The sequence below is a fragment of the Zootoca vivipara genome, chromosome 6 (genome assembly GCF_963506605.1).
Source record: "Zootoca vivipara chromosome 6, rZooViv1.1, whole genome shotgun sequence".
Taxonomy (NCBI): domain Eukaryota; kingdom Metazoa; phylum Chordata; class Lepidosauria; order Squamata; family Lacertidae; genus Zootoca; species Zootoca vivipara.
In genome coordinates, this window is record NC_083281.1 from 15,555,849 (window position 1) to 15,577,407 (window position 21,559).

At 49.1% G+C, this 21,559-nt stretch overlaps 2 protein-coding genes across 2 annotated transcripts in view; one reads left to right on the forward strand and one right to left on the reverse strand.

Moving 5' to 3' along the window:
• The window catches only part of LOC132592278 (uncharacterized), a 436,287-nt gene that overhangs the window by 409,923 nt on the left and 4,805 nt on the right, over positions 1–21,559 (forward strand). The window lies entirely within an intron of this gene.
• On the reverse strand, positions 3,941–17,804 carry LOC132592247 (sushi domain-containing protein 4-like). The gene is made up of 5 exons (XM_060275245.1): positions 17,697–17,804; positions 13,266–13,428; positions 7,874–8,089; positions 5,949–6,087; positions 3,941–5,008 (listed from the first exon to the last, which is right to left on the reverse strand). Exons 1-5 carry the CDS (start codon positions 17,802–17,804, stop codon positions 4,702–4,704), a joined length of 933 nt encoding a protein of 310 aa, XP_060131228.1. The 3' UTR covers positions 3,941–4,701.

Genomic DNA, 21,559 nt, shown 5'->3' on the forward strand with positions numbered 1-21,559 from the left:
CCAGTTGTCAGTGTTTAAACTACATTTTTTTAGATTTGCCTTGAGAGAGTCTTTAAACCTCTTTTGTTGACCACCAGCATTACGCTTTCCATTTTTAAATTTGGAATAGAGCAGTTGCTTTGGAAGACGATCATCAGGCATCCGCACAACATGACCAGTCCAACGAAGCTAATGTTGAAGAATCATTGCTTCAACACTGGTGATCTTTGCTTCTTCCAATACACTGGCATTAGTTTGCAAACCAGTCAACACTAAACTAGGTGGACCAGCCGTCCGATGATTCTCTATGAAGCAGAATTGATAGAATTTGCACCTGCCAAAATCCCACCACCCTGAAAGCCTAGATGTCCTGGACAGTTGGTCTATATAACAAGAACCACTTGCAACAGAAGATCTCTCTGTTGTCTTTTGCATTCCAGGGTAAAGCTGCATGAAGGAGACCTGCCTACAAAACAGGTTCAGCAAGCAGTTAGCTGATCCCACCCAGGGCAAAAGGAAGTGGATCCATACAGGTGCATCTGTCTAGGGGCGCACCCAGAGTAGTGTTTACCTTCCCCGATCAATGGGAGAGCTTAGACCGTCAACTCTCCCGGCAGTGAGTGAACCCCACCTCGCATAAACAACTGCCTTGTCCTGCAGAGCTCAGCAGTGAGCCGGCGGAGATGTGTCACCATGTACATCAAAGGCAGGGCTGAGTCCAGCAAGCGAGAGATCCCCGAAGGGACACACGTCTCTGCAGAATCATTGCGGGGGGCGATTCCAGGGCCTAAGAGCAGCTTAGTGCTGGGGACGTGCTACCATCTCCCTGATCAAGATGCTCAAGACCTCGAGATGAGGAATGAACTCAAGGGAGCATCTTGAAGGGGAAACATTGCATTAACAGGTGACTTCATAGAATTATAGAGTTGGAAGAGACCACAAGCGCCATCCAGTCCAACCCCCTGCCAAGCAGGAAACACCATCAAAGCATTCCTGACAGATGGCTGTCAAGCCTCCGCTTAAAGACCTCCAAAGAAGGAGACTCCACCACACTCCTTGGCAGCAAATTCCACTGTCGAATAGCTCCTATTGTCAGGAAGTTCTTCCTAATGTTTAGGTGGAATCTTCTTTCTTGTAGTTTGAATCCATTGCTCTGTGTCTGCTTCTCTGGAGCAGCAGAAAACAACCTTTCTCCCTCCTCTATATGGCATCCTTTACTTTATTTGAACGTGGCTATCATATCACCCCTTAACATTCTCTTCTCCAGGCTAAACATGCCCAGCTCCCTAAGCCATTCCTCATAAGGCATCGTTTCCAGGCCTTTGACCATTTTAGTTGCCCTCCTCTGGACACGTTCCTGCTTGTCAGTATCCTTCTTGAACTGTGGTGCCCAGAACTGGACACAGTACTCCAGGTGAGGTCTGACCAGAGCGGAATATAGTGGTACTATTACTTCCCTTGATCTAGATGCTGTACTCCTATTGATGCAGCCCAGAATTGCATTGGCTGGCTCATCTGTGTTCCAGTAATACCAAAGTTGTAACAACAACAACAACAACAACAACAGTCATTGAAAACTTCCCTAAACAGAGCTGCCTTCAGATGTCTTCTAAACGTTAGATAGTTGTTTATTTCCTTGACATCTGATGGGAGGGTGTTCCACAGGATGGGCGCCACCACCGAGAAGGCCCTCTACCTGGTTCCCTGTACCCTCACTTCTTGCAGGGAGGGAACTGCCAGAAGGCCCCGGTGCTGGACCTCAGTGTCCAGGCTGAATGATGGGGGTGGAGATGCTCCTTCAGGTATACTGGGCCTTTGAGGTTGTTTAGGGCTTTAAAGGTCAGCACCAACACTCTGAATTTTGCTCGGAAACGTACTGGGAGCAAATGTAGGTCTTTCAAGACGGGTGTTATGTGGTCTTGCTGACCCCTCCCAGTCACCAGTCTAGCTACTGCATTCCTAGACACCCTAAAATGTGTGTGCAGTAGAACAGTTAGTGCTGGAACCAACCAGAGGGCAAGGGACGACCCTGGACTTGATCCTGAGTGGTGCCCAGGACCTGGTGTGAGAGGGAAGCATTGTTGTATCAGAGGATCGCCAAAGCATGTGCCATCAGGACGCAACATCAACAAAACTAAAAGTTCATTATTCAAATCTAGAAATCCCCTACCTTACTTTCTAAAATGTTTTAAATGGTTCGGATTTTGATTCCTCTGTTTTGCTTTCGTCGGGTTGGTGTTGGTTAAATGTTTAGTTGGTGTTGGCGGTTATTTTAATTTGGGTATAGCTGTAAACTGTTTATTATTGTTAATATTGTTGTTGTTACTGGTTTCTATTGATTTGTTGGTTGGTTTGTTGCTCGTATAGGACATTTTGTTCTTTAAATGTTTGGTGCTTTGTTGTGTTTTTACGTATGTTGTAAGCTGCCCAGAGTGGCTGGGGAAACCAGATGGGCGGGATATAAATAAAAAAATTATTGTATTATTATTATTGAGCCCAATTGGAGTTGGAAGGGGCCCTACGGGATCATCTAGTCCAACGCCCTGCAATGCAGGAATTTCAGCTAAATCATCCCTCACAGATGGCCATCCAACCTCTGCTTAAATACCTCCAAGGAAGGAGAGTCCACCACCTCCCAAGGGAGTCCTTTCCGCTGTCAAACAGCTCTTACCGTCAGAAAGTTATTCCTGATAACAATTTTATTTATACCCATCCCATGTGGCTGGGTTAGGGTTAGGGGTTGAGCCTCCCCCAAGAATCAGTATTGGGACCTGTGCTTTGGAACTTGTTCATAGAGGATTTGGAGTTGAGCAGTGTGAGGTGACCAGCTTTGCCGACGGCACTAAATTATCAGAACGGAAAGAGATTGCGAAGAGCTCCAAAAGGACCTCTCCAAACGGAGAGAACGGGCAGCAAAATGGCAAAAGCAATTCAACGGAAGCGAGGGTAAAGTGAGCAAAAATATAATAATGTTAATTTGACATATACCCTTACGGAGTCTGAACTGGAAGTGGTGGGCCGGGAACGAGACCTTGGGGGTCATAGCGGAGAGCTCAAAGAAGAGGCAAAGTCAGTGTGCGGCGACTGTGAAAAAGGCAAATTCCATCATTAGGAAAGGAAAATTAAACTGAAGAAGTATTTTTTTATATAGGTGTGTTATGAGAGAGGGAGAAAAGCTTCTCTCTCTCTCTGCTTTCTCCTTGCAATGCAGAATTTTATAAATGTAGCCTCTTCCTCGCCTTTTCTCTCAACTAGAAAGCCCCCAACACTGCAAACTTTTCTTCACAGGAGTCGCTCCAGCCCCTTGGTCGTTTGGGTTGCCTTTTCCCGAACCTTTTCCAACTCTGCGATATCCTTTTTGAGTTGAGGTGACCAGAACTGTACACTGTGTGCAAATGAGGCTGCGCCCTAGATTTGTACAATGGCATTATGACATCAGCAGTTTGATATTCACTTCCTTTCCTAATGATCTCTCGCATGGAATTTGCCTTTCCCCCAGCTGCTGCACACGGGGCCGACATCTATATAACCAGCCATTCAGAAACAATTTGTAATAAGTACATCAGGGGGGGGGGCTTTCTACACCCCGGAACTTATCCCGGTCCCGACTTTTAACGCTTTGCAGATTTTTTTCCCCCAAAACGTCCACAAACTCTAGGCCAGGGGTCCCCAAACTAAGGCCCAGGGGCTGGATGCGGCCCAATCGCCTTCTAAATCCGGCCTGCAGACGGTCCGGGAATCAGTGTGTTTTTACATGAGTAGAATGTGTGCTTTTATTTAAAATGCATCTCTGGGTTATTTGTGGGGCAAAGGAATTCGTTCATTTTTTTTTCTTCAAAATATAGTCCGGCACCCCACAAGGTCTGAGGGACTGTGGACCGGCCCCTTGCTGAAAAGGTTTGCTGACTTCTGCTCTAGGCAGATGTAAAAAATAATCCACAAGTGTAGAATGAATCAAGTTTTAATTGCTTTTTAAAAAATAAATCTCTGAACACCACAACCAGCATTCGAAAGTATATCGGAGAGTGTACACTCAGACAACGTGGGCCGATAAACCCAGAGTTCTTGCAAATGTCAATACTGCTTTCAGGCTGGCCTCTTCAGCAAAGTCACAAGTCTGCTCCTGCAGAACCAAATTCAGCAGAGGGAGTCAATATATGAACCGGTCCCCCCGAGCCATTTGGGCCAAGACTTCCATCCATAACTGGGGCAAGGGACCAGTCCGTGGCAGGTCCAAACTGGTCCCCTCCAAGCACACAATGCAGCCTCCATCCAAGCTGTGTGATTTCTGAGCACAGCAGGCAATAAAGGCTTTGGAGAGAAGGAACAATGAGTTTCCCCTATATCCAAACACTCACATTTTGCTTTGGGAAATAAAATTAATTTTTAAAAAAGGCTTTAAAATAAAATGAAAACGTAAATTAAGAAAAAAACAACCACCAAACAAACCAAGAATTTTCAGGACAGAATTCCTACTTGCGTCCCGACACGGAAAACCAAGCAGCCCAATGAATCTACAATATGGCTCCACTGCCGCAGGGCCATTGTCCGGGGTATCAACTCAGTCCCCCATTGGCGGATGTATCGCTCCGCCCACTGCAGCCCTCCAATAGCAGCGCTTCCTTAGGGCACCCCCGTAATCCCCCCAAGATTGTACAAGGAGCCACTTGGAAAGGGGTGGAGGAGCTCCAAGGCGACTCAACAAAAGCCCTGGAACCTGGGCTAAGGACCGTCCTTCTTTCCAACACCTGGGGGCAAGAGTGGTGCAGGGAGCTGGGAGGGTGACTCTCTTGCTGGGGGAGATCCAGATTCAGCAGAAGCTGCCCCTAAGGAGTCCTGATAGGAAGGGGGCTCCTCTCCAAGGCCGCAGAGATCTGGGCGGGCCCAGGCTTCCTGGGAAAGCCGTGGGCTCCCCGTGGGACCAGAGACGGCCTCTTCGTACGAGGGGAGGGGGCCTCCGCTGCAGTCTAGTCCCGGCACATCAGGCTCTTCTATTTGCTCCCACTGGTCGTCCAGGTGCTCATAGGAACTGGGGGGGGGAGAAACAGCACCGTGAGGGTCTTTGCACCAAAGTTCTCTAAAAGCCCGAGCAAAGTGTGACCCCCGCAGCTTGCAAAAGGGAGGAAAGGTGTGTAAAAAGGGAAAATCTATTCATTTAAAAAAATATCTGTATGCAGCTATTCATTTTTTAAAACAGCAGTCTTGAGTATGTTATAAGAATTTTAAGGTCTCAAATATAGATTAAATATTCATAAATGCACACATATCTAAATATATGAGCCATGTTTCTGAAATAGCACGGGAGAGCAATCCTGAAGCCATTTTGACTCTCCCAATGACCTCAAATATTCCTCTGCAGGAAGGGAGGGAAATGGGGAAAGCCTCCCCATTGTCTTTTGCTTGCAAATCCCGTCTTAAGGACACATTTGTGTATGAAAAGGGTGAGCCTGTGACCTGGATTCAGGAATTAAAGTATTTACCATCACAAAAGAATGGCCAAACTGCCCAAGTAAAGCAATCAGTGACCATTAGCAGGTATCCTGGAAAAGCAGGATTTCTGCTGTAGATCACCTCCTTCTATGATGTATGTATGATGTTTTTTTGGGGGGTGGTCTTGGGCTACAAGGTGGGCAATTTCAAGAATCTATATAAGGGCTTGCGCACCATTGTTCTGGGTTCCTTCTCCCTCCTCCTGCATGTGGTGAGTGGGGACCCTGTTGCAACAGTTTAATAAAGATCAGGCTTACTAGCTACTTTGCTTCTCAATATTCTCTAGTTGGCCTCTGTTATTTTCTCCTACTGATAGGGAACCCACTTAATGACTCTATACAGGCTCTTGGATACCCCATAAGGAAAAGGGAGCAGTTCCCCCCCCCCCTTATAACACATACTGTAAAATAAATACACTTTGACAGTGTAAGGTAGCACACTACAAACAGGATCCACCCTTGGAGTTTGCTCACACTCACCTGAGGCAGCGGCAGACGTGGAGTCTCGTCTTCAGGAGAACGCAAGCCACAACCGTCACCAGGATGGCGGAAAAGACCACGGCGGCAGCAAGCACCACGGGGACGGAGGCAGCGGAGAGGAAGGCGTCAGGACGTGGAGCTGCAGGGGTTGGGTGAGGAGGCAGGAGAGATTTTAATGGAGACCCTTAGGAAGGTGGGAAATTGTTGGTTAAGGATTGCGGGTATCAGTGCCCAAAACTGAACAGGGAGGGCAGACCTACACAGATGGAAGAATAAGGCAAGCTGCCTCTTGGTGCGCCAATCAAGGTTAGGGCAAGAGGTGTCAAAAATGTCTGGTGACAGGAACGACCCAAACTGGCCCATCCAGGCCAGCTGCCCATCCTAACAGGGGTGGTGTGTTTGAGAAGCCTGCATGCATTCTGCCACCCGAACACTGAGATTCATTTCGCTGCTGGAATATTTTAAATCTTAGACCACCCTGAGGGCCCTGGCAGGACGATTACACACAAGGTCAGCAGCAACAATAAACAGCAACCATCCCTATACTGTAGCAGGGCAGCCGACACCCACCGCTGCCAATAGACCAAGAACTCCGTTGGACTCAAAAGCTTGCATACTTGAAAGTTGGCTCGCTAAGGCCCCCAACCCAATCCTGAGCAACTTTGCGAAGCAGACAACTCTCTCAAATAAATTGGACCCAAATAAATGCGAATCAGAATGAGTCTGAATTCATATCCCCGGGATTAAAATTTGAACACTCCTTTCCAGTGGCTGTAGGAACAGCCAATCTGGTGCCCTGCAAATGTTGCTGGACTGCAAGTCGACTCATCATCCCTGAGCCCAACAACCATCTGCAAAGTCAGATTCTTCCTCTCCTTGGCAGCTAATGCCAGCCACCTGCAAAACTCTGGGTGACAGAGTGAACTGCTGTTGCGATTCTGTCCACAAGATGGCGACCAAACCGTGGAGAGGCTTGATTTCTGAGCCCAGGGAATCCGAATTTTGGATCCTGTATGAATGGCACTCAGGACTGGGCCACGACACACCGACCGGGCAACACAAGGAGAAGCCTCCCTTGCAACTTCAGAGGATGTGGGGTGCAATGCTAGCCATGCACCCAGCACCATGGATCACACACCACTTGAAATATTGCATGAGAACAGCCTGCTGGATCGGGCCAGTGGCCCATCTAGTCCAGCATCCTATTATCTCAGTGGCCAAGGAGATGCGCCACTGGGAAACACGACAAGCAGGAGTCCAGCACAAGAGCCCTCTCCCCTCCTGGGGTTTCCAGCAACTGGGATGCCAAAGCATTGCTGCCTCCAACTATGGAGGGCAGAGCACAGCCATCCTGGCTAGGAGCCATCAATAGCCCTCTCCTCCTCCACAAATCCTGCAGGAGTGAGTTCCACAGTTTATATGCTGGACGTAGAAAGACTTGCGTTTGTCTGCCCCGATAGTTCCCAACGGTCAGCTTCACTGGGTGCCCACGAGTTCTAGCGTTACATGACAGGGAGAAAAGCTGCCCCCTGCCCTCTTTCTTGAATACCATGCATCATTTTATAAACTCCCATCCTGTCCCCCTCTTCCTCACTTTTTCTCTAAACCAGGGTTTCCAGCTGTGTTTTTTGGACTACAACTCCCATCATTCCTAGCTAACAGAACTAGTGATCAAGGATGATGGGAACTGTAGTCCAAAAACAGCTGGAGACCCAAGGTTTGGGAAACTCTGGACTAAACTTTTTTTAAAAAAACAAACAAACACAAGACACCACAACCTTCCTTTGCAGGGGAGTCAGTCAAAGCCTCAAGGAGCTGTTCCTGGGTCATCTCTGATTTGGCAAACCGGATACACAAATTATTCTTCCCTTTGCATTTTGATTCTGGGTGGGGGAGCAGGGAGAGGGAGAGATCACAGCACTTACTTCCTTGGGGCATGCAAGCAAAGTCTGTCAACATATTCCACTGCCCTCCTTGGCAGATGGCGAGGGCTGGCGTGATGGTTGCGACGTATCCAGGTTGGCAGTAGAATTCCAGCACCGTTTCAGGTTTGAACAGGATCGAGTCTGGGGGAGGCTCCTGGCATAGGGGGGCCTGGCATCGGTAGGTGCTGTGAGCGGGCGGGTCTGGTGGTACACACCCTGGAGTCAGAGGAAAAAGATCTAATGAAGCACACAGGAAATGGGCAAACCCAAAGCTCAGCTTTTTTGAAAGCCCAACGCCCCCCAAATCCCTGAGTGTGTTGCGGTGGCCCAGTTCCTGAGACACCAGCAACAGAGACCTTGCAACAGGCCCTAAAAGGATATTAAAAATAGATTCCTTAAGGCATCTAAGGAGCTGAGAGAATCATCCAGACAAGCTGGGATAACTCAGTCGGTAGAGCATAAGGCTCTTAATCTCAGAGTTGTGGGTTTGAGTCCTACGCTGGGGGCGGGGGGGGGGGAGATTCCTGCATTGAAGGGGGTTGGGCTAGATGACCCTTGGGGTCCCCTTCCAACACTATGATTCTATAACTTCTATGACAATTTCAAAGTGCTGGCTATGAGCTATAAAGCCCTCGTCCAGTCTCTGCGTCCAGTGGTTCCCAAACCTTTGGGGGCCACTGCCTCCACCTTGGTTCCATAAGCTCATCCCCATCACCCCTCACCCTAAATCTACAAAAAAAGCATTTTTCAGACTATCACGCAATAAAATTCAAAACAGTACCAATTAGTTGCCCATTTTATGCAAAAAGTCAATTAAAACTACTTTGTTTAACGAATTCAACAAAATAGATGAACTTGATCCAATGATAGCAGCTTTTCAAAGCCTGGAAGTTGTGTACCCCTCCAAGACCCCCCCCCCATCCCACTGCCCCCTTACCTCTCAGTGTCCTCCTAAGTAATCCTACTGCCTCCCCACCTTACTTTGGGAACCACTGCCCCATATAGATTAGGTCCAGGCTACTGGGAAGTTCATATCTCCCTATAATTCAGGCTGAAAGGCAGTCCAAGGTGAGCTTCGTGGCTGTGGAGAGATTCGAACCCTGGTCTCTCTCAAGTCCAAGTCCAAGACTCTAACCTTTTCGGTTGTGGCCCCGGCCTGGTAGAACACTCTCCCATGTGAGACCAGGGCCCTGTGGGATTTCACATCTTTCCACAGGACCTGCAAGATGTATAAAACAGGCATCCCCAAACTTTGGCCCTCCAGATGTTTTGGACTACAATTCCCATCATCCCTGACTACTGGTCCACTTAGATAGGGATCATGGGAATTGGTATAAAACAAGCCCGAAGGAGGCCTCCAACCCGCTCACAAGTCCTTGCATGATCAGTGGAAACATGGTAATTGCCACCTGCCCAGATTTTAACTCATCTGAATTAACTTTAAGATGTATTTTAATTAATTGATGTCCGTTTTTTTAATGCATTTTGTGTTGTTTTTATGACGTGAGCCACTCTGAGCCCGGCCTCGGCCGGGGAGGGCGGGATACAAATAAAAATGCTGGCTGGAGAATTCAGCTCACCTTTCAAGAATCATAGAATTGTAGAGTTGGAAGGGGCACCGAGGGTCATCCAGTCCAACCCCCTGCAATGCAGAAATCTTTAATCCAACGTAGGGTTCAAACCCATAACTCTGAGATTAATGATCTCATGCTCTGCCGACCGAGCCAAAATCTATCAAACACTCATACAGTGGAACCTCGGTTTATGAATTTTCGGTTTATGAACGCCGCGGACCCATCTGGAACGGATTAATTCACTTTCCATTACTTTCAATGGGAAAGTTCGCTTCAGTTTATGAACGCTTCAGTTTAAGTACTCCGCAGACCGTCTGGAACAGATTAATCCACTTTCCATTACTTTCAATGGGAAAGCTCGCTTCAGTTTATGAACGCTTCAGTTTATGAACAGACTTCCGGAACCAATTGTGTTCATAAACCGAGGTACCACTGTAATTGCAAAGATCACCATTGGCAGAGGGTTATATATGATCTTGGCAGCTCAGAGATAGTAATTGCTACTCGGTGGAAAGCAGCCCAAAATCTTGCACCAGATGCTTGGGTACCACTTACTCTGGAATGTAGCCACAATGGAGAAAATTACCCATCATTTGAGATTTCAACAGGGACTAGAACCTCCAGGTGGTTTTTAAATGACTTGGCAGTCCTTCCTTATATGTACAACGAAATCATCATTTTCAAAACTCCCCTTGTCCCATGCCTGGCAAATCTGGAAGTAGACTTTATAATCAGATAATGCTGATATTATTTACACGGGTTTTTTTTGTGTGTGTTATTTTAAGCCATGTGCTCTACTCATTCTACGTGCCTCATTCCATAGTCTCGTTTCTCAACTTTCCGTTTTTCCTCTAGTCCTGTAATTGTTCCCTCTGTTTTATACACATTTAACAATGATTTTTTTTAAAAAAAAAACCTTTACCGGGGGGCGGGCAGAGAGAGTGGGCAGTGCCCAGCAAGTGTCGGAAGCTGGAGCACAGAGAGACAAAATAGAGAATCACGTAGCACAATGAAACGTCAGAGCTTGCTTCTCTTCCTCATTCCGCGTAACGGCTCAGTGTGGCAACAAACCCCTGCAGACAGACACATTGCAAAACAGGGAATCCACGAATTCGGGATAAAAAAAGGAAGGTGCCGCCTTCGCCGAGCCTCTTCCCGGTTTTGCATTTCGGCCTCAGCGCTGTTGCTGACAGGAAGTCTACGATCAAACTCCTGTGACCAAAGCAGCCTCCAACTTCAGCTTGCAACACACCTGTTTTTCAAGAAACTTGCAACAACCCCATTCTGCGAACGTTTCTGGCAGCCGATGTGCTGGCATGAAGCAAGGCTGGCTTGTCCTGGGAATGCAGATGAGGAACGGCCTCAGTTGACGGCTTCCGACTGGCGACTCCGCTCTGTTCTCTGGCCCTTGAGGTTTTGAGCTCCAAGACATGCAACAAGGAAAGACCTCAGTTTCCACCTGAGTCCTGTTCCCAAGAGGGGAGAGGGAGCCAGGGGTCTCCCCAGGGGAGCCAGCTGCAAGCAGACCAAGAAGGCAATGCACACACCTCTCTCAGCTTCCGACAGCCAGGGGGCGGCCGCCCAACAGGCAGGTGATCAGCAAGAGGGGAAGTAGGAAGGCGCCTCCCCACCCCCCACCCCATTTCATGTACAGTCGTACCTTGGGAGTCGAACGGAAACTGTTCCAGAAGTCCGTTCGACTTCCAAAATGTTTGGAAGCCAAAGCGTGGCTTCTGATTGGCTGCAGGAAGCTCCCGCAGCCAATCGGCAGCCCCGTCGGACGTTCGGATTCCAAAAACAGTTCGCAAACCGGAACAGTCACTTCCGAGTTTGCGGCGTTCAGGAGCCAAAATGTTCAAGAACTAAGCTGTTTGAAAACCAAGGTACGACTGTACTGATCAGAGTAGTGGTCGAATCATTGCCACCAGTTGAAAGGGACCCTAAGGGTCATCCACTCCAACCCGCTGCGATGCAAGAATCACAGCTGAAGATTCCTTGACAGATGGCCATCCAAACCCTTCCTAAAAACCTCCAAGGAAGGAGAGTCCTCTATTCCACTGTCAAACAACGTACGTTCTTACTAATCTCAGAATTTCCTTTATTGCGTTGAAGCCATGGGTTCGAGTCCTGCCCTGCAGAGCAGGAGAAAACAAGCTTGCTCCATCTTCCATGCGACAGCCCTTGAGAAATTTGAAGATGGCTCTCCTATCACATGGCCACAGGAACATGAGAAAACCCTCCTGCTGTATGAAGCCAGAAGTCTGTCTAGTCCAGCATCCTGTTCTCACAGGGGCCAACCAAATGCCTGTGGGAAATCCGCAAGCAGGGTCCGAGCATGAGAGCCCTCTCCTGTCCTGGGGTTTCCAGCAACTGGCATTCAGAAGCATCGCTGCCTCCAGCCATGGAGGCAGAACAGAGCCATCATGCCTAGGAACTGTTGCTAGACCTCCGGGAATTTGCCTAACCCCCTTTTAAAAGCCAGATTGGTGAAGCATCAGTGCCTCCTGTGGGAGAGAGTTCCATGGTTTAACAATGCGAAGAAGTACTTTATCAGCCCTAAATCTTCCAACATTCATTGGATGCCCATGTCGCCTCTCAGTCATCTCCAGGCTGAAACAGACCCGGCTCCCTCAACCATTCCTCATACGACTCTGTTTCCTTGATCGTCTCAGTCACCCTCCTCTGCACACAGAATTGGGAGAACTGTAGAGTCGGAAGGGACACCAAGGGTCATCCAGACCAACCCCCTGCAATGCAGGAACCTGAGCTAAAGCATAGATGACAGGCGGCCACTCGACATTCAAGCCTGTCCATCTGGGTGGGGCAGCATCTTCCAGAGGGCAGCAGACCAGCTTAGGGGCACGGAATAGTCGCTGCAGCCAGCATGCCCAATGGCTAGCGATAATGAGCATCGCTAATGTCTTTAAATGTTTACATTGTTCCTTAAGGTACTCTATGAATTTATACCATTCTTCTTTAAATTTACTATCATCTTGGTGTCTGATCTTCCCAGTCATTTTCGCCATTTTGGCATAGTCCATCGTTTTCACTCTCCACTCTTCCTTGGTTGGCCAAAAAGCATTCTTGCAGCTGTCGTTGCATACATAAACAGTCTTTTGGTATTTCTTCTCCTGTAATGTCTATTAAAAAGGCTTTTTGGGTTGTTGTTTTTTAACAAAAGTTATCTTAAACATTTTTTTCAATTCATTATATATCATTTCCCAGAATGCTCTAGCCTTTTTGCACGTCCACCACTAATATTGTAGCTATAAACACAACATACAGCAGAGAACACTGCATGGAAAAATATATATTTGCACATTTTTTACTGACAAAAACATAAAGGAAATTTGTAGCATAACATATTTATGTATAACTTAAATGCACAAAGCTTCACCTATCGCAGATGTACAGTAACCCTTGAATCAATGTGCAATTAATTGCTACTGCTTTGAATTTTACAGTTATTTTCTTCCATAGTGGGTTATGCAAACCGCTATTCGGAACAATGCTTTTTTTTAATAGGCAGGTTTATGAGGATGAGTTTACGGAATGGTGGGGTGGGGGTGGGGAATCTGAAAAAAATTGGAATCTCAGTGTTTCCCAAACCTTGGGTCCCCAGCTGTTTTTGGACTACAACTCCCATCATCCCTGACCACTGGGTCCCACTAACTAGGGATGATGGGAGTTGTAGTCCAAAAACAGCTGGGGACCCAAGTTGGGGAAACCTTGCTCAGTCTAGACAAAGATCCCATCACAGCCATCTGCTTTGATGCCAGAGGATAAAAACACACAGAGGAACCGCCAAGGATGCTCACCTTTTCTCCGCGAGGAAAGTCGGGTGTCGCCCAGAGTCACGAGAGCCAGGCAGACGAAGAGGCTTCTTGTGGTCCTCCCGTGAGAGCAGGACATCTTGAGCATCAGCTCTGGCAAGGGAGGAGCAACACCTGCGGGAGGAAGGTCAAAGGTCACCCAAGGACCCTGTGGCAGAGGAGGAGAAAGAAGGGATCAATATTTGCATGCCCGAGAAACACCTAGACTCAGCATTCAAGGGTTGGGCTACCTCACCCTGCGCCAGCTAAGGGACCGGACATCCGAAACACACAGAGGGCACCCAATTGAGGAAGGCCAATGAAAACAGTGTGGCATAAAGGGTTTTAAGAGTGTTGGACCTGAGAGAGCAGGGTTCAAATCCCCACTCCCTGGGTGACTTTGGGCTAGTCACCTACCTCACAGGGTTGTGAGGAGGGTGAAATGGGGAGGAGGCAAACCATGTACAGTGGTACCTCGCAAGACGAAATTAATTCGTTCCGCGAGTCGTTTCGTATTGCGAAAATTTTGTCTTGCGAGGCACGATTTCCCATAGGAATGCATTGAAATTTAATTAATGCATTCCTATTTGTCTTGCCTCCACACACACACACACACACACTCAGTACACTGTACTGTACCCGCTTCTCAGCTGATCAGCAGAGGCGGCGCTGAGGGGCCGATCCCAGGCCGGCCCGAGGTGAGCGGGAGAAAGCGCGCGGCGGCGCTGCTGAGGGGGCAAATTCTGGGCCGGCAATGGCAGCGGATCCCCATCTTGTGAAGCACGGCCGTATAAAACTTCGTTTTGTGAGACGCCTCGTGCAACGCAAAACGCTGTCTTGCGAGTTTTTCGTTGCGCGAGACATTCGTCTTGTGGGGTACCACTGTACATCTTGAGATCCTTGGAAGATAATGGTGGTATATAAAGGGAAGAAGAAAAGAAAGAAAGAAAGAAAGTGTTGGGCCCTGGGAGATGGTTTTCTGGACAGGAAGAAGAAGAGAAGAAGAGTTTGGATTTGATATCCCGCTTCATCACTACCCGAAGGAGTCTCAAAGCGGCTAACATTCTCCTTTCCCCTCCTCCCCCACAACAGACACCCTGTGAGGTGGGTGGGGCTGAGAGACTTCCACTACACCACACTGGCTCTCAGTATCGCATTGATCCAATTAATCATTAGAGCCAGTGCCGGATTTACGTACAAGTTAAACAAGCTCTAGCTTAGGGCCCCACTCTCATGGGGCCGCCAAAAAAATTAAAGGAAAAAAACTGGATGTACATTTCCAAAATATAAGATAAACAATTAAAATAAAACCTACATACAGCAAGAATGTTTTGTGTTGTGTAGGCTCCTATTAAAGGTAAAGGGACCCCTGACCATTAGGTCCAGTCGTGACCGACTCTGGGGTTGCGGCGCTCATCTCGCATTATTGGCCGAGGAAGCTGGCATACAGCTTCCAGGTCATGTGGCCAGCATGACAAAGCCGCTTCTGGTGAACCAGAGCAGCACACGGAAACGCCATTTACCTCCCCCCCCCCCTATTTATCTGCTTGCACTTTGAAGTGCTTTTAAACTCCTAGGTTGGCAGGAGCTGGGACCGAGCAACGGTAGCTCACCCCGTCGCAGGGATTCAAACAGCCGACCTTCTGATCAGCAAGCCCTAGGCTCTGTGGTTTAACCCACAGCGCCACCTGGGTTCCATAGACTCCTATTAGGTCAATAAATTACCATATAGCATACATTCAACACAGAAAACAGCAAAAAATTGTTGGCGACAAAGGACAGCTGGTCATTTAAAGGGCCCCCATTACCTTCAGTAGCTTAGGGCCTCATCAAACCTAAATCTGGCCCTGATTAGAGCAATTTATAAAAGTCATGCTGAGTAAAACAAGAACATTGGCCCAGTGCAAACTTTTGAGCACCGAAATTATGTGCTGGCAATACTTTCTCCCCAACAGCCACCCAGGGGTGGCATTCTGCACCAGCTGGAGCCTCCAGACCAGGTCCAAGGATAGCCCTGCAAAGAGCGTGTTGCAATAATCAAGGCTGCCGGTGCATGGATCACCGTGGACAGACCATCCCTGGTCCAAGAACAGCTGCAGTTGATGTCAAAGGCACTCCTTGCCACTGAGGGTACATGAGCTCCCTAAACGGCATTGGCCCAGAATACCTGAATGAGTGTCTCCACCCCCATCACCCAGCCCGGACACCGGGGTCCACTTCCGAGGGCCTTCTCGGTGGTGGCACCCGCCCTGTGGAACACCCTCCCATCACATGTCAAGGAAATAATCATTTACCTGACTTTTAGAAGACATCTGAAGGCAGCCCTGTTTAGGGAAGTTTTTAATGTTTGATGCTTTATTGTATTTTTAATAATTTGTTGGAAGTCGCTCAGAGTGGCTGGGGAAACCCAGCCGGATGTGCGGAGTATAAATAACAAAATACTACTACTACTACTCCAGAGGCAAAGATGGATCCAGGGGCACACACACACCCCAACTCTGAACCTTTCAGAGGGAGCTCAACCCCACCCAGAACAGGCAAGCAGCCCCTCTCATCCAGTCCACCACACCATCCTGAACACCAGTTGCTGGAAACCACAGGAGGGGAGAATCATAGAAGTGTAGGGTTGGAAGGGACCCCTAAGGGCCATCCAGTCCAACCCCCTGCTATGCAGGAATCTCCGATAAAGCACCCCTCACAGATGGCCATCCAACCTCTGCTTACCACTAAATGTCTCCAAGGAAGGAGAGTCCACCATCTTGCGAGGGAGGCCACTCCACTGTCGAACAGCTCTCACTGTCAGAAAGTGAACCTGTGTTCAGGTCCTGCTCCCAGGCATCCCTTTGGGGCATCTAACTGGCTGCTTTGAGAACAGGATAGATAGGCCACTGGCCTGATCCATGCTCTTCTGCCTCCATAGAACAGTCCAGATGGTGCAGACTTTCTCCTGACTCCTGCCATTTTCCAGTGAAGAACTTCTTGTATCTCATGACAGGCCTGCCTCTTGGGCAAGTCTTAGCCACAGAGGAGTTCCCCCTTTCCTCCAGTTCTCAGAAGTCAGCCCCACTGACTAACCATGTGCCATCAGCTGTTTTCCACCCCACCCCCTTTGCAAGAAGGCAACAGGGAGCAGCAACTTGGGCTCCGAAAAAGGTCCGCTTTTAAGCCCATTTTCCAGCCTGCAATCAAGGCGAAAGTCTCACTGCGCCACAAGAACCACAATACACACAACCCCAGGGCTAAGCCAATCAATGGCTCAAAGATGGAGAAGGAGAGAAATGGACTCTGACCAGGGAAGAGTCACGGATTCAAATCCCCCACTAAGCCGTGAAGCTCCCTGGTGACCTTTGCTCTCTTCCCTGGGCTCCAAATCAAACCTTGGGGAGTAAGTTCACTTATTGGTGGTGGTGGTGGTGGTAGTAGTAGTAGTATATTGCCCTTCATCTGAAGACCGCAGGGTGCTTCAGAACAGAAAAATACAAAACGAGAAAACAAAATACGCCATAAAACCAAACCAATATCTCCCCTCCCACAAACACATTTTAAAAGCCATCAAAAGTTGATCAACCAAAGAGAAATATTTTCGCTCCGGCACCTAAAGATGTGCAGTGAAGAAGACGCTGACATATACTTAATGTATAAACCGGTAATGGGGCTCCCAAATAACAATAATAATGCGTGTTTAGTATATAAGGGAAGGGACCCAGGTGGCGCTGTGGGTTAAACCGCTGAGCCTAGGGCTTGCTGATCAGAAGGTCGGAGGTTCGAATCCCTGTGACGGACGGGAAGGTAAACGGTGTTTCCATGTGCTGCTCTGGTTTGCCAGAAGCGGCTTTGCCATGCTGGCCACATGACCTGGAAGCTATACGCCGGCTCCCTCGGCCAATAATGCGAGATGAGCGCACAACCCCAGAGTCGGTCACGACTGGACCTAATGGTCAGGGGTCCCTTTACCTTTACTAATATATAAGGAGGTGCCAGTTTACCTTTACAATGGTAAGCTTCAGCAAGAAGAGTTTTAGACAGCCATTTGGGCAATGAGCACAAGGTCGAAAGGGGCCAGGCAAAGAACGGGGGTCTGGCGGTGAAAGGCAGCAGAGTTTGGGGAGCCGACCCCCAAGGACCTCTGTGAAAGATGACTGGACGGATCTATGCTAACAATCGGAGATGATTTTAAGGCATACAAAAAGTTAAAACGACAAGAGGGAGGGAGAAACGAGGAAACCCCTCCTTAAGCCCCGGGGCGCTTCAAACATAATGTGCTGCGCGCGGCGCACCGACCGCGAGGCGCCCGCTGCTTCTGCGCGCCCCTTCCCCAGTCTCCGCGTAAAGTGCGCGGCTCGGCTCTATGGCCTCCCCTGAAGGCGGGAGGTGGGGGGTAGGGGTGGGAACATGAGCAGGGGGGCAGGGGGGAGAAAGGCAACAAGACTAACCCACTTCCAGCGCCGGCTCGCGTATCTCCTCGAAGAAGGTATCCAAAAGGCGCGTGCGAGCGGGAGGTGGATTTAAGTAGGGAGGGGATCCTCCCTGTGTGGGAGGGGCCATGGCCAAGCCCCGCCCCTTCTTTGTTTCTCGCCTGGCTCATAGGTAATCCGGATTAGCAGAATCGTAGATTTGGAAAGGACCAGTTTGATGATTCTCTATGGTTCCCAACATGGGGCACACGCCCCACAGGGGGGCAATTTGATTTTTAAGGGGGACAATTCGAGAATGAGTTGTTAACAGTTAATGTGCATTATATGTCACAAGGGGGGGGGGGCATCAGGATTTTAGAGGTGCTCAGGTGGGGCATGGCAAAAAAAGAAGAAAAAGGTTGGGAACCACTTATCTAGTCCAACCCCGTACAATGCAAGAATATGGAGCTGTCCCATACGGGGATCGAACCTGCCATCTTGGCCTCGCCAGCACCATATTCACCCCCGCAAGAGCCAGCAACCGCCTCCGGCTCCTCTTGACCTTGGGCATCGTTGGGCAACGAACAGGCTCCGTACCGGGTAGCTGTCCTGGGTCATTTATTTATTTGTTGCATTTAAATTTCCCACCTTTTTCCCCAAGCAGCTCAAGGCGGCGCAAATCGTTCAAATCTCCCTGCTTCTCAGCAACAACCCGTCCCTGCGAGGTAGGTTAGGGCTGAGAGGGGCTGAGTGACTGCCACCCCCGCCCCAGGGTGAGCTTTTGTAGTCCATCTCAGGGATTTGCACCCTGGTCTCTCCCAGCTCCCATTCCGGCACTCTAACCAGCCTTTTTCGACTTTGGGTCGCCATGTGTTGTTCCCATCATCCCTGGCCAAGTGGTTCTGCTAGCTAAGGATGATGGGAGTTGTAGTCCAGCAAGCACCTGGGGGGGTACCCGAGGCTGAGAAAGGCTGCTCCGTCCGCGGACTACACTGGCGGGGGAGGAGCCTGCCCCAGCCCACGTGGTGCCGCCCAGATGTGTTGGACTACATCTCCCATCAGCCCCCAGCCCTTCTGCACCAAGTGCGTGCTCCTCTTTTAAAACAGAGCGCACAGGAGCGCTCTTGGAGATTGCGCAACTCTGGAGCAAGCTGCGTGTTTCACTGAGCTTCCGGCAGCTTTTCCTGGAATTTGCCTTGATCTCCCATTGTTCTGTGTTTTTGTTGGTGGCCGGGAGGGGAGATTCCCACCCCCACCCCTCCTGAGCGGACCAAACGGCTGCTAAGCCAAAGGAGCTCCTGGGAAGCAGGAAGGGTTCAAGACCAGCTCTCCCTGCCAACATAAATGGTGGGCATTTGAGGCAGTGCGGTGTAGTGGTTAGAGTGCTGGGCTAGGACCCGGGAGAGACCACGGCTCAAATCACCGCTCAGCTATGAAGCTCACTGGGTGACAGCCACCACCTCTTTTTCTAACCTGCCTCGCAGGGCTGTTGTGAGGCTAATAAGATGAGGTGGTGAAAGAACCAGGAACTCCAGCTTGAACTCCTTGGAGAAAGGGTGGGATAGGAAACCAGTAATAAAATGTACCAAGGGCACCATCCCAGTTTGTGGCGGTTAATTCTGCACCGTGCGGAGGAAGAACTTTTCTGCAGCTATTGGCTCATGCCAACCTGCTTTCATTTTGCATGCACCTCCCCCCCCCCCCAAAGTGTTTTGAGTGGGGAGCAAGCATCTCTCCAAGGCAGGGATAGGGAACATGCAGGCCCTCCAGGTGTTGCTGAATGACAACTCACACCCCAAAGCACAACCAGTAAGTCAGGGGGGGGGACATTGGGAGTCAAAGGCCGCAGGTGAGCCAGGTCTCAGCCAAGCTCCTAAGAGCACAGTCCTGCTGGGAATTCATTGTTAGAAACTCTTAAACCTGGGTTACGGTCACCACAACAGAATGTCTGGGCACCTTTTTCTGCAATGGAGTTTGATTATTATTAATTTCATTTCTATACCGCTTTATATTTTAAAGAAAAAAAATGTCAAAGCGGTTTACAATCCATTAAGACACCATTCCTGCATGGCAGGGGGTTGGACTAGATGACCCATGGGGGACCCTTCCAACTCTACAATTCTATGATCAAATTAAAAAATCCAGAATAAACCAAATTCAAGCTCCAAGGGAAATATCTCAGATCCTGCTCCAAGTGACATTTAGCTTTCCCCATATTTATTTGCCTACCTAAATTATAGAGCTGCCTCCTTGCAGGACGACTCTAGGGAGCCAGTGGGGTGCAGTGGTTAGTGTGTTGGACCAGGACCTCGAAGCGCAAAAACTCCTCAGTCGTGAAGCTCATCTAACTCCTTGGAGCCCTCTTAACCTACCTCGCAGGGTCATTGTAGGGATTAACTGAGGAATGGGGTAAACCATGTACTTATTGGAGAAAAGGGTGGGATACAAAAGCAAAAAATATGCTCTTCTGCTGAGCTGCTTAAGGAAGTTGGAGGGGCCAGTCGGATGGAGACGTCAGTCACCAACCTGGCACCCAGATATTTCCACGTGGTCGCAATTGGACCTATGGCAGTCGCAAAACACTCACGGAGCCTGGCTGATTTCTTAACTCTGGTTGGGATTCTGGTGAAAGAAGCCTTATAGGTAAAAGGTAAAGGGGCCCCTGACCACCAGGTCCAGTCGTGTCCGACTCTGGGGTTGCGGCGCTCATCTCGCTCTATAGGCCGAGGGAGCCGGCGTTTGTCCGCAGACAGCTTCCGGGTCATGTGGCCAGCATGACAAAGCTGCTTCTGGCGAACCAGAGCAGCGCACGGAAACGCAGTTTACCTTCCCGCTACTTGCACTTTGATGTGCTTTCGAACTGCTAGGTGGGCAGGAGCTGCCTGGGACCGAGCAACGGGAGCTCACACCGTTGCAGGGATTTGAACCGCCGACCTTCTGATCAGCAAGCCCTAGACTCTGTGGTTTAACCCACAGCGCCACCTGGGTTTCTTAACTCTGATTTCTTAACTCTGGTTGGGATTCTGGTGAAAGAAGCCTTATAGCTGCTCCCAAGTGTTGCTTGGGTAGATGGGGGGGGGGTGAAGAGAGCAAGCAGGAACCCTGCAATGATGCACAGAAGTACCTAGATACCTGGAATTCCTGATCTTACCTGTTGGGTAGGTGGCAAGCAGAGCATCACAGCCATTGCAGGAGGACTGGAACACTTGGAGGTGGCTGGGTGCAGAGGGAGAAACGCTCCCCTTTTAAATTACAGGTAGGTAGCCGTGTTGGTCTGGATCGAAGTAAAATTAAAAAAATTCCTTCAGTAGCACCTTAAAGACCAACTAAGTTTTTATTTTGGTATGAGCTTTCGTGTGCATGCACACTTCTGTATCTGAAGAAGTGTGCATGCACACGAAAGCTCATACCAAAATAAAAACTTAGTTGGTCTTTAAGGTGCTACTGAAGGAATTTTTTTAATTTCCCCTTTTAAATGTCAGCAAAACCAAAAAAAACCTCCCCAGATATCTGGTCTCAAAGGTTTTCTAGTCCTGAGGCATGGGGGCAACCCCCCCCCCCCGCCCCACCAGACAGCCAGTTCCTTAGAAGGCAGTGTGTTCAAATTTCCATAGACTCCTGCAATAGCCTTAGCAGCCTAAGGAGATTTATGTGTCTGAAAGTAGGTCGGTGTCTATGGATGTGGGTGGGCGCAAAGGCCATGGAGGGAGGGGATTTTTTTACAGCATGAGCAAACTCTTAGGAGTCTCTCCCACAAGCCCATGAAGCAGCACAGTGACGGGAGAAGAGGTCATGAGTGATGTTCTGAAACCTGTGCATATTTACGCTTTTTATAGGTCAGCACACAGCGAGTTAACTCAAACTGTTTTAAGTCTCATAGGCGACACTAAAGCAGTTGACTGGTTT